Source organism: Megascapheus bottae, chromosome 15 (assembly GCF_031878675.1).
Source record: "Megascapheus bottae isolate mThoBot1 chromosome 15, mThoBot2.hap1, whole genome shotgun sequence".
NCBI lineage: Eukaryota > Metazoa > Chordata > Mammalia > Rodentia > Geomyidae > Megascapheus > Megascapheus bottae.
Window position 1 is genome coordinate 25,152,201 of NC_143523.1, and position 13,362 is coordinate 25,165,562.

The window sequence follows — 13,362 nt, forward strand, 5'->3', positions numbered from 1 at the left end:
CGCTGGCCTCTCATGTTCTTTACCCTTGAGTGTAGTTCTGCCATTACAGGTATTAACCCTGGCCCGGGCAGTCTGTGTGCCCCAGCCTCCCTCTGAGAAGTAGAATGGGCACTTCTGTCACACATGCTTGAGGCCACTGAAAGGAACAAGTGAGAACACATTGAATATTCAGAAGAATGGTGCTGTGGCTCAAGTTGTAGAGCCCTAGCCTTGAGAAAGCCCAAGGACAGTGCTCAGGCACTGAGTTCAAGCCCCAGGAATGATAAAAAAAAATTCAGAAGAACTTAGTAACGAGAACTCCATATGCCCCAGCTTTTGGATGAGGAGGGAGCAACTCAATTCCTACTCAATTCTGCTACTGAGGAAAGCTTTCTAAAGGTTGAACTTAGAAAGTTAGAGGGTTGGTAGAGCCACAATCAGACTTATCCTTCATAGACAGGGTGAACATGCATTCTGTGGTTGTCATGGGAGCCATAGCTGGGGTGCTATTTTTGTCCAAGCTCAAGAGCAGGTATTGTGGATTCAAGAGAGAAGAGAAGAAAAATCCTCAACTCTTTGAGTAGTTTATTTTGACTGTCTAGGTGGGAGCTGAATATAGGTCACAGAAGCTTGAGGTCCCTTCTATCTTGCCTGATTCTTGGTGAATGCTCAAAAAGCTGTCACTTGTCTATGTGAGCCGAAAAAGAGTTGGGTTGGTATACTGTGGGACTTTCTGCCCAGCATGCAAGAACACACATGTGTGTGAAACTAGGCAGCCCTGGGAATCTGCAGCAGGCCACAGAAAATTTGGAGGGCAAACCAGGTGGCATGGGACATGTGAGTCCACTTGAGTTTTAAAAAAATCAGTGTGCGATTGTGGGAGGAATGGATTTCTTCCCTCCCTCCCTTCTTTCCTCTCTTTTCTTTTCTCTTTCTTTCTTTCTTTCCTCTCTCCTCCTCCTCCTCCTTCCTCCTCCTCCTCCTTCCTCCTCCTCCTCCTTCCTCCTTCTCCTCCTTCGTCCTTTTCCTCCTTCCTCCTCCTTCCTCCACCTTTCTCCTCCTCACTCTCCTTGTTCTCAGGGAGGCAGAATGGCATCCTGAGTTTATTTGAAGTCTGAGTTGGAAATGTGTTCTTAGGACTCCATCTGACAGTTTTTGTTACCGTGAAGAAGATAGAGATGACAAGGTCAAGCTAAGCGCTGATGGTTCATGCCTGTAATCCTTGCCACTCAAGTGCCTGAGATCACATCGAGATTCAAAGCCAGTCTGAGCAAGGAAGTTAGTGAGACTCCAATTAACCAGCAAAAAGTTGCAAGTAAGGTAGCTCAAGAGTGCCATCTTTGAGCAAAAAAGCTAAAAGTACCCAGGCCCTGAGTTTAAACCCAAGAACCCCAACATATACATACATACACCGTCCCCCCACATAGACACACAGATGACAAGGTCAATCATTGATCTCTGTAATTAACTCATTTTTTGGTACTGGGGATTGAACCCAGGATATTGCACTTGCTAGGCAAGTGCTTTGCCACTGAGCTACATCCCAGCCCTGCCTCCCTCAACGTTAATGCCAGACCCTTGCCTGGTATTCCACTGACCCTCTCTACCATCAGTGTGATGACTGTGTGATGTGGTAACAGCCAATGATTTGGCAGGCTGGGTGCTTGTTCATCTCTTTGGGGGGTATTATAAGTGAAAGGGGGTTAGTTGGATGGAAAATTTGATACCCATTAGCCAAAGTGGGTGAACAAGGGCAAAGAAAGGCCTGTGGTGATGATGAAACTGAAAAAACAGTGTCAATGTTTGCCAGGAAGCTGGGGGGGGAGGTTACCGAAACTCAAGCTTTGAGTCCCACCATGGTAAATCATTCTCCTCTGCCCTGTGAACTCTGTTTATTTGCAGTAGAGCCAAAGGCTCCTTCGTTTGGGTATATATTTAGGATGAAGGCCAGGTGTTTGTGCTTTCTAAGGACACAACAATAGCCAGGACAGGACACTGAGTCTCTAAGCTATTACCAAATATAAATAAGACAAGTGTAGTGTAAATATTACAAATGTTTATAGCCTTATTAAGAATCATTTGCTAAGCATTTTATGCACCATGCTTGTGGAACACTTTGCAGACATCAGTTGATGCCAGCATCATATTTGTTCCTGAAAGTAGATAGAGCAGGATGTTAGCTTGGCCACATTGCACACCACCATTTCACGGCTCTTGGTACGTTTTGAAGGCAGAGCTTCCCATGTGGGACAGAGTGGCCAGCCACACCTCTTCTTAGTTGTGACCAGAAGTTAGAAAAAAGTGGCCCTATTCTGAGGCCCTATTAAGTAAGAAAAGACAATTCTTTGAGCCTTTAGAAAGATCAAATGCATTTTCCATATTTAGTTCAGAGACTGCCTTTAGCTCTTCCATACTCAGACCCCACCCCTTTGCATGAGCTTTCAGACAGCTAGGCTTTTTTCTTCTTTCACATATAGGAAGTATCCCTACATTGTTTCTGTAGCCCCAATGTATATTGCTTGCCTTTAACTGTACCTCTGCGAGGAAAATCCTTCTAGGTCATGACAGTATCAGTGAGGACTGCACATTTTTCATTCTTATATTTCTTGGAGTGGCAGGGGCTAAGCTGTGGACATTTTTTCACTGATGGGCAATGAATATTATTAGAAAATGGAAGAATAAATTATGAGTTATTAATTTAAGTGGAGAATATCTTACATTTCTCAGAAGGATCAATTTGGTATCCAAATGAATTTTGGTATATCCTCCTTGTCCATCTTGGCCTCTGGAGTGGCCAGGGTTACAGGCTTGAGCTACCCTTGCTGGGCTCTCCTCAACTTCTTTAATCTTCTGCTGTTTGTCACATACACATTTCTCAACACTCATTATCCCCTGATGGTAAAGTATCACACAGTTCTGTCCATTTCTTACATGGAGCCTCGTCTCCTTAACCCAGTTAAACTCCTTAAGGGCTAAGATAGTGAAGGCCTCATCTTTGGGGTTCCCACATGGAGTCTAGGCTGGTGTGAAATGGCAGGGTACATGTTTCATGGATGTGATTAGGAAACTTCAGGTTTCGGAACATTTTCTTCATAACTTTGAGAAAGAGCTGTTTCAGGTTTTTGTCACTATGGCTTGAGTAGGATGGATGAGCATCATACCAGCTGACAGATTTTATCTTGAGTGGAAAAGTCCCTACGTGCTTCTCAAGAGACTGTATTCCTGCCCCATAGTTATATGCAGGGTGTGATGACTAAATCTGAATCTTGGGTTTGGGATGTCAACGCAGAAGAGACAGCTCTTTCATTCATGGACTCCAATAGTTGGAGTTGCTTGGTCGCTCCGCCATTCTGCCAAGATATCTTTTTTTCTTTTTTTCTTTTTGCCGGTCCTGGGACTTGAACGCAGGACCTGGGCACTGTCCCTGAGCTTCTTTTTTTTTTCTCAAGGCTAGCGCTCTGCCACTTTAGCCACAGTGCCACGTGAGGCTTTTTCTGTTTATGGGATACCAAGAAAGCGAACCCAGGGCTTTACGCATGCTAAGCAAGCACTCTACCACTAAGCCACATTCCCAGCCCCCCAAGATACCTTTTGACTCTCCTTCACTCCTTTTCTCAGGCACACGCAAAGCTTGGCCATGTACTGGTGACCTCTCCCACTTCTCCCACCACAAAGAAACACATCTGGACTCTCTGTTTCATTCCTGTTTTGACTAGACTGATGGAAAGAAAGCTCTTAATTCTCAGTGGAAAGTTTTCTCCTTAGTTTTCCTCTTTTTTCTTCTTCTTATCCAAAGTTGTTGTAAACATGATGCTTCCTGCTTTCCCAGCTGCTGATCACCTTATTGAAAAAAAAATTAAAAATAGTCAGGGGTGGTTATGCGATCCTAGCACTCAGGATGCCCAGGCAGGAGGCTCACAAGCTCCAAGGCAGCATCATGAGACCTTATCTAAACAACGCAATAAATTTACTTTCACAAAATAGGAGTCAGATAACATGATGTAGTTCTTCCCAACATTTTGTAACTTGAATCACCTATGTGGTATTTTTCTATTTTGCTTGTTTTGTTTCGATGCCAATACTGGGGCTTGAACTCATGTCCTTATACTCTCTTTTGGCTTTGTTGCCCAAGGCTGGCATGCTACCATTTGGGCCACACCTCCACTTCCAGCTTTGGATTGGGTAACTACATCTAAGTGACTCATGGACTTTTCTGCACAGGCTGGTTTCAAATGGGATCCTCTGATCTCAGCCTCCTGAGGAGCTAGGATTATAGGCATGGGCCACTAGCATTTTGATGTTGTTGAGATCTGTGTAGACACATTTAACTTCTTACATTCATTGCAATCTTCCAACTTCAAAAGCAAAACACATGAAGAAACACACATATGTGAGTGAAATAAACAAAAGGCAAATGGGTTACATTCACTTACTCAAAGACAATGCTTCTTTGAGCTGTCAGGAAGTGGCATGAGGTGTGACTTCTTTTTTTTTTTTTTTTCTCCGTCATGGGACTTGAACTCTGGGCTGGGCGCTGTTCTTGAGCTCTGAAGCTCAAGGTTATTACTCTACCCCTTGAGCCACAGCTCCACTTCCAATTTTGGTGGTTAATTGGAGATCACAGTCTTACAGAGGACTTTAGTGCTTGGGCTAGCTTTTGAACCGTGATTCTCAATCCTCAGATGTCAGCCTCTGGGGTAGCTAGGATTACAGGCGTGAGCCACCATGCCCAGTAAGGCATGACTCTTGCTGAGTCTGTTGGGGAGGGACGACTATTGAATCTCACCCATGGTATTTTAAAAAAGTAATTGACTCTTCTACCATGTTTCTGTATTTACAGTAGTGTACAGGGAAATTTTTGTGCACAAATGCCTCAATCACATACCACCTTCTTTCCTTATCAGTCTCCAGCTTTTAGCACAGCATAACCTAATCACAAAATAAACACAAACACAAAATACAAATGTGGAATCAACATCCCGCATCTGGATATGACTGTACACCATCCATCATCCAGGTAATCTGAAGCACCCTTGCATTCTGTTTGAAAGGCTTATCTAAAAGAAGAGTTCAAATGCACATTCTCATGAGAACTGTATCTGAGGACTTGGTCAGATACCAGTTTGAAACTGCTGATGGTCCTGAGTGTTTGAGGCAACCTCCAAACTCAATAGAGCATTAAAAAAGAGAAACTGTGGGGTCTTGTGAAAGAAGTTCAGGGACAGTGTGATGAGTTCAAACCTTAAAATGTGCATGAGAGAGAGGGACAGAGAGACAGACACACACACACAGAATCAATTACTTCAAGAGTTTAAAAGATTTAATTGGGACTAGTGGCAATCCAGCATTTTGGAGAGGATCTAGCAGGAAGATTGTAGGCTTGAGAGGCCAGCCAGGGCCCAAGTTTGTCACAGGCTGTCTAGTAGCAGGGCAAAAAGCAAAATACCATGTTAGCTTGTTCTTGTGCAATAAGAGAAAGAAGGCAAATTAGCTGTCACTGGATTTGAGCATTTGCCAAGTGAGTTCTCTGTGAGTGAGACTTGGGGAAAACAGAATTCCCAAAGAAAGTCTTTCTATGGTTTCTCCAGAAGTTCTCTGGACTTCATAAAAGCTGAGTGGATAAGCAAAAATTTCAGTGCTAAGTTTTAAAGGAGTGGGGATAATAATGCTCTGTACTTGGGAAGAATCTTGGGGTTTTCAGAGGATCTGCACTCAAACATTTGCTATTTGAATCTTGGGCAACAAGATAATAATATCTTCAGGGTAGTGGGTAGGGTAGGGAATGAGGAGGAAGCTCTGTGACCAAGTGGGAAAGTTTGTGCTCATCTTTCTATCAAGAATGTCCCAGTGGTATTTAATGTTTGAGTAGGCTTTTCCTTCACAGGAAGCTTTTTTTTTGTAGTTGTTATAGGTTCTCATCTCAGGGCCTGGACGCTGTCTCTAAGCTCTTTTGCTCAAGGCTAGCACTCTATCACTTTCAGCCTCAGTACCACTTTCAGTTTTCTGATGGACTGCTGGAATTTTGTTTGTTTGTTTGTTTGTTTGTTTTTTGGTACTGGCAAGCGCTTTGCCACTGAGCTACATCCCTATCTATGGCTGGCTTCTAACCCTGATCCTCAGCTCTCAGCCTTCTGAGTAACTAGGATTACAGGCTTGACCCAACAGCGCCCTGCCGAAGAAACTGCTGAAGTGCTTAGACATTACCCCTGTTAGATGCCAGCTTCTCTGCAATGTGCTGGAAAGGAGGTTGCTGTGGCTTGTCAGTCACCATCACCAGCATCACTTTGCAGCGTGAATGACATCCTGCCTGGTTTCCTGAAATGAGTGAGTGAGCTGCTGGTAGCTTTGGAGATGGGAAGTGTTTATGTGGGCCCACTGAGAGCTGGGGAATAGCCGCTAAGTGCCAAGCTTTGAGGATCAATCTCGTTTATGTCAAGCTGCGCTCACTGGCAAAATGATTAACAATAGTTTCATTGCTATTTTTCTCATTGCTCAAACTCCAAGAGGAAAGTAATGCTTTCTCACTGTGGGAAATATGAAAAGACATATAAAGGTAGAAGGAAGGGGAAAAAAAGAAAGGAGGAAGGGAGGGAGGAAAGAACTCAGGCAAATTCCAGACATACAGTTTCTTCTGACCTTTAAAAATGTGGGTTTTTTTTTAATATAATTGAAATCCTGCTGTGTAAGCTCTATAATTTGATATTCTGCTTTTTTACTTCATCTGTGTCACTTGCAACTCAGAGAAGAACGTGTATAATATTCTTTCAGATAGATTGCTTTTAGTTTAGTTTTTTTCCCCCCTACTGATACAAAGACAGCTTGGCTCATTTTTCTATTTTGGATAGAATAAAACTTATTTTCTTCTCCTTAAGAGACGTACAGAAGTAGAATTATTGACAAAAGGTGTGATCATTTTCAGGGCTATTTTTCTCCTTCCTTGAATTTGGGAACATGGCTTTCTAGAAGGTTCATTCATCCCTTAGCATCAAGCTGTGGTGTTTATCCTGCAGAAACCTTCAAACAGCACACCAAGTAAACCTGAAATTGCTTTTAATTCAGAAAAGGTATAATAACAATGACATATTTTTATTTGCATTTCTGTGATGACTAGGAAGAGTGAATAATGTTTCATTTTTTTGAGTGGGGATGGCATTTATATGTCTTCTTTGGGAATTACCTGCTCACTTGGATTTGGGTGATTTTAAAGAAATTTCTGCGAACCCCTCATATATTAAAGACATTAACTCCTTGTTATATCTATTGCAAACTGTTCACTAATTTATGATTTACAACCAGATTTTTTTTTGTGGGTCATGGGCATTGTCCCTGAGCTCTTCAGCTCAAGGCTACTGCCATACCCCTTGAGCCACAGTCCCATTTCCCATTTTCTAATCATTAATTTGAGATAAGAGTCTCATGGCTTTGTAGTGCCTGGGCTGGCTTTGAACCAACATACTCAGATCTCACCTTCTTGAGTAGCTTGGATTACAGGCGTGAGCCACCTCACCTAGCTGGCGTGAGCCACCTCACCTAGCTACAACCAGATTTTTTGATAAGCATTTTATTAAGATATAATTTATGTATTATGCACTCACATAAAGAGTATCATTCAATGGATTCTGGAATGTTCACAGATTTTGCCCCTCTCACCAGTATCATTTTTAGAATATTTTTGTTTCTATCAAAAGAATAATCAGTCTGGGCACTGGTGTTTCATGCCTATAATCCTAGCTACTCGGGATGCTAAGAGCTGAAGATTGAAATTTGAAGCCAGTTTGGGCAGGAAAGTCTGTTGAGACTCTTATCTCCAATTAACTACAAAAAAAAAAAATGCTAGAAGTGGAGCTGTGGTTCACTCTGCTAGAGCATTAGCCCTGAGCAGAAAAGCTCAAGGACAGTGCCAGGCCCTAGGTTCAAGCTCCTGGACCAGCAGACACACACACAAATAATTTTATCTATAATGCATCTGAACATCATTTTGGAGTTATGAGAATTAGGAAGAATTTAAATAGTATTTTAGCCCCACTCCATAGTAGCTAATATTTGCCAACAGAAATTGCTAAGTCATTTTCTCAGCAACTGTTTCCTTTATTTTCTGCTGATTTAACTTTTTTTTTTTGCTTGATTCTTTGTTCCTGTCTTGGGGCTTGAATTCAGGGCCTGGGCATTGTCCCTTAGCTTTTTTCTGCCCTAGGCTAGCACTCTACCAGTTGAGCCACAGCTTCCCTTTCTAGCTTTTTGGTTCTTAATTGGAGATTAGAGTCTCATGGACTTTCTTGCCAGGGGCCAGTTTCCAACCATTATTCTCAGATTTCAGCCTCCTCAGTAGATAGATTATAGATGTGAGGAACCAGCAGTGTCCTGCTGATTTAACAGGTTTTGTTTGTTTTATTTTTGCCATGCCTGGGCCTGGGCACTGTCTCTAAGCTCCTTTTGCTCAAGGCTACACTATACCACTTGAGCTATGGCACCACTTCCCTCTTTTTCTGTGATTAATTAGATATAGAGTCTCACAGACTTTGCTACTTTGGCTGGCTTCAAACAATGGTCCTCATATCTCAGCCTCCTGAGTAGCTAGGATTATACAGGTATGAGCCACCAGCCCCCAACTTGATTCATCTTTTTAAAGGATAGTTTTTCTGAGAAATTTCAGGATTACACCAAAAATCAAGTGGATGACGGAGAGATTTTCAATACCCTCCCCATCCTCATATATGCACAGCCTCCAATTCTATTGGAGTCTGGCACCAGATGCTGTAACATTGGTCACCACTGACTAGCCTGTAATGACTTTTCACTGCCTGCTATTTACATTAATTTTTTTTTTCTGGTGGTGTTGAGGTTTAAACTCAGGGCCTCACTTTTTTTAGACAGGTACTCTACTACTGAGTCATGCCTCTACCATTGTTTTCCACTGGTTATCTTTAGGATAGGGTCTCATTTCCTTTCTGGGTACGTGTGCCTAGACTGTGATCAATCTACTTGAAGAATATCCTGCCTGAGCTGATCTCAAATCATGACCAACTCAATCTCAGTTTCCTCTTGGTTTGTTAGCTGTGCGTCACTTTGCCCATCAGGGTTGAGAAGGGGGTTTGTAAATTTTTCTGCATAGACTGGCCTTGAAGCTTGATCCTCCTGTTCTTTAGCCTCCCCAAGTAACTAGGATTACAAATGTGAGCCACCAGCACCCTGCTTTAGGGTTCAAACTTGGTATTGCATATTTCATGGACTTGGACCACTGTATGGTTATGTGCATTCACTGCTGAAATATCATGGCTTAAAAATCTTCTGTGCTCTACTTGTTCATCCCTTCTCCTCTCTAACCCTGCTATCCACTGATCCTTTTCATAGTTTCCCCTTTTACTGACTGCGATATAGTTGAAATCATACAATTTATAGCCTCCAAATATTTCTTTTATTTATCATTATACATGGAAGTTTCCTCTATGTCTTTTCGTAGCTTGTTAGCTCATTTGTTTTTAGCATTGTGTTCAGTGTATTGTTTGATTATGCTGAAGTGTACTTACCCCTTTAACTATGGATGGATATCTTAGTTGCTTCAAAATTTATGAAGTTATGCAGATAGAAATAAAACTTTTTTGTGTGGGTCATGGGGCTTGAACTTGGCCTGGGCACTGTTCCTGTGGTCTTCAGCTCAAGTACCACCCTATCATTGACCTGCCCTTGAGCCAAGTGCTGTTCCTGTTTTCTAGAGGTTAATTGGAGATAAGAGTTTCAGATTCTTTTGTGCTCTGCCTCCTAAGTAGCTAGGATTATAGGCATGAACCACTGTGCCTGGCTGATAGGAATAAAACTCTTATAAATATCTGTGTACATGCTTTATGTGTGTGCGTGTGTGTGCGCACGTGTGTGTAAGTGTGTGCCTCTACTAGGACTTGAACCTCAGGGCTTTTTGCTTTTGCTTGGTTTTCTTGTTTACAGCTGGCACTCTATCATTTGAACCACACCTCCAGTCCAACGTCTATGAGAGCTGAAAACAGAATCTCATAGACTAGCTTTGAACCAGAATCTCCTGGACTAGCTTTGAACCCTGATTCCATAGGTCTCAGCTTCCTCCTTAGTGTCTAGGATGGCAGGCATGAGCCACTGATGGGTGGGTGCATTTTCTTGGTGTTCCTTGGTAAATATTAAGGCACATGACTGCATAATTGAATGATAAAAGTCTATTTAATGTTGCTCTAAATTGTCTTCCAAACTGTTTTTGTCCTCTTTTTATGTATGTATGTATGTATGTATGTATGTATGTATGTATGTATGTATATATGTACCTACCTATGCTATCTATCTATCTATCTATCTATCTATCTATCTATCTATCTATCTATCTATTTATCTATCAGAGCTTGAACTTGAGACCTTGGTACTGTCCCTGAACTTTTTTGCTCAAAGCTAGTGCCTTACCACTTGAGCCACAGCTCTATTTCCAGTAGAGTCTCACAAACTTTCCCCTCTAGGTTGGCTTCAAACCACAATCATCTGGTCTTAGACTCCTGAGTGTTTTCACATTCTCATTCAGCAATGGATGAGAGTTCTATATCCTTGAAAGCATCTTGGCCATTCTAGTAGATATGCAGTTATATCATTGTTCTAATTTGCATTTCCCTAACGACATATGATATGCAACAGGTTTCATATGCTACTTGCCATCTGTATATAGTTACACACACACACACACACACACACACACACAATTTTGCAAGTAGTTTTGCCAGGAGGGCTGCCATTAGTGCACTATAGAAGAGCCCTGTAGTACCATGTCGGTGATATTGCAATATCAAATTGTCAGGGCCATGCCCCACGTGTCTGCACATTCCTGCTCTCTATTCCAAATCTGCGAGCTGCCATCTTTTTAGTGGTATTGGCTGTGGTATTGATTTGGAAAGTGATCTAAGTCTTGTTGAAAATAATTGTTTCTCACTGTTGCTAGCAGAGGTGGAATCATGTCCAGACATGTCCCTGACACCTTATGGCTTTCTGGAGAGTTTCTCACTTACTGTTATTCAATAACCCCTTCTTGACCTCTCTTTCCTTAGTTATCCTTAATCCCAGCAGGGAGTTCTGATGTGAAGCTTCCAGAAGTCATTTGGTTGAATACAGATTCATTGGCCTCAAACTTTTCACCCTTCCTCTCCACATTGTTCTTTTGCATTCACCCTACTCTGAGGACTACATGGTGATTGATTTTTCTCCACTGAATCCTCTTCTGTAACTTCCTGAGTTACTTTCTTCAGCTTGAGCTTGTGTGACATCTACAGATATTTCCTGTGTGTGCTGGTTGGAGCTCTGGTGCAGAAGAACATGCCCACCATTTCTTCTTCCTTCCATTTCCATTCAGTTGTGTCTTCTATTCTGTAGATTCTGGCTGTGACTCAGTTACTGACACTGAGCCTGAGGACGAGAAGGTCCTTCCTCACTCCAAGCAACCAGTCCTGCCATCGGAGCCCACGCCTGGGAACCTGATGGTGGTGCAACCCGATCGAATTCGCTGTGGGGTAGGTATCCTGGTGGGGGGGGCGGAGGGGAGGTCCTCTAGATATATGTCCAGAACAGGGGCTTTTCAAATGGACACTTCAGCTTCAGTAAAGAAGGAGGTTCTTACCTTGTACCTCACTGCAGTTAATAGTCAGGGTTTCCTGGGGGGATCCCATTATCTGGGCTTTGAACATACTTAGCTCTTTTAAGCCAAAAGGAAATGAGCCAGGGGTATAACATGCCATTGATCTCAGACTTCTGTTTCATTGATTAATAATATTGAACATGTGAGAGGCCAGCAGACATGAACATTACCAGATACTTACACCAACACTTCCAGTGAGACTTGAAGGAAGAAGGGCATGCTGGGAGCTTGCTTCTATGTTGGTTGACCACTAGCCTGGCCCAAGGGAGTGCTTTAAAGCTTGATAACTGCAACTCATTGGCCAATATTGCTTGCTAAAACTATGGATAAATGCCCCTGTGGCTAACACTTTTAAAGTGGGGCATATAGTAACAGGTGACTTGAATGTGATGACTTAGTGAGCTATTGACATTTCCACTTTCTTTCCTTTCCTGGTAAGAAATATGTAGTATATATGTTAGTCTGGAGCATTAAAATGCTTTCTTTAAGCCAGGTACAGGTGGCTCACGCCTGTAATCCTAGTTACTCAGGAGGCTGAGATCTGAGGATTGTGGTTCAAAGCCAACACTGGGCATAAAAATCTATGAAACTTTTTTTTTGTCAGTCCTTGGGCTTGAACTCAGGGCCTGAGCACTGTCCTTGGGTTCTCTCAAGGCTAGAGCTCTACCACTTAAGCCACAGTATCACTTCCAGCTTTTGTCTATGAGGTAACAAGGAGTCGAACTCTGGTCTTCGTTTATGCTAGGCAAGCACACTACCACTAGACCAAACTCCTGGCCCAAGTCCATGAAACTCTTATCGCCAATTAACCATCAGAAAACCAGAAGTGGTACTATGTTCAAATGGTAGAGTACTAGCCTTGAGCTGACGAGCTCAGGGACAGCTCTGTGACCTACCAAAAAAAAAAAGGCCTTCTTTGTTGATACATGTTCCTTGCTAAGCTTGCTACTGTAGGCTCCTGGTGGGTACATCAGACATGAGAGCCTGGGCCATGGAGAGTGTGGCAACTGGCACACCAAGAATGGTTTTCTGGATGCTAAGGCCATTAGACTTGGGACAAAGGCTTCCTGTGTGGGAGATTCCAGTTGCTTCTTTGAACTCCATTTGACTCACAGACATGTTTGGTTTGGACTTAACAGTGTTTTAAATATTAGACATCAAATCTGTCTTTCCAGTTTCCAGAACTGGAATCTGGTATTAGTAGGTCTGAGTCTGAGTCACTAATTAGTGCCCTTTGGTTGGGATGCTCTTCCTTCAGTCTGGTCTCCATAACTGTGTTCCTCCTAGCATGGGGCTTGAACATAGGGCCTACGCACTGTCCCTGAGCTTTTTCACTTAAGGCTAGAACTCTACCACTTTGAGCTACAGAGCTACTTCTAGTTTTTGGTGGTTAATTTGAGATAATAGTGTCACAGACTTTCTTGCGCAGTCTGGCTTTGATCTCAGCCTCCTGAGTAGCTAGGATTACAATCAAGAGCCATAGAGGCAGACTCGCTGTTCTTTCCTATTCTCCCTTCCTGGCCTGGCCTGTGTGGACATTTCACTTTCACTTTCCTATGACTGAATCTTGCCTCCCCCAATCACCTTCTGATGAGGTAACAGGGTACCTGTGTTCAGAACCAAAACATATTTCACTAGTCTCTCTCTCTCTCTCTCTCTCTCTCTCTCTCTCTCTCCTTCTCTCTGTCTCTCTGTCTCTGTCTCTGTCTGTCTCTGTCTCTGTCTCTCTCTCTCTCTCTCTCTCT

At 42.7% G+C, this 13,362-nt stretch overlaps 1 protein-coding gene across 1 annotated transcript in view; it reads left to right on the top strand.

Moving 5' to 3' along the window:
* Pik3ap1 (phosphoinositide-3-kinase adaptor protein 1) overlaps positions 1-13,362 on the top strand; it is a 105,205-nt gene that overhangs the window by 37,839 nt on the left and 54,004 nt on the right. The window contains exon 2 of the mRNA XM_090346159.1: positions 11,356-11,492. Coding sequence (XP_090202285.1) covers positions 11,356-11,492 — 137 coding nt within the window. The remainder of the gene's footprint in view (positions 1-11,355; positions 11,493-13,362) is intronic.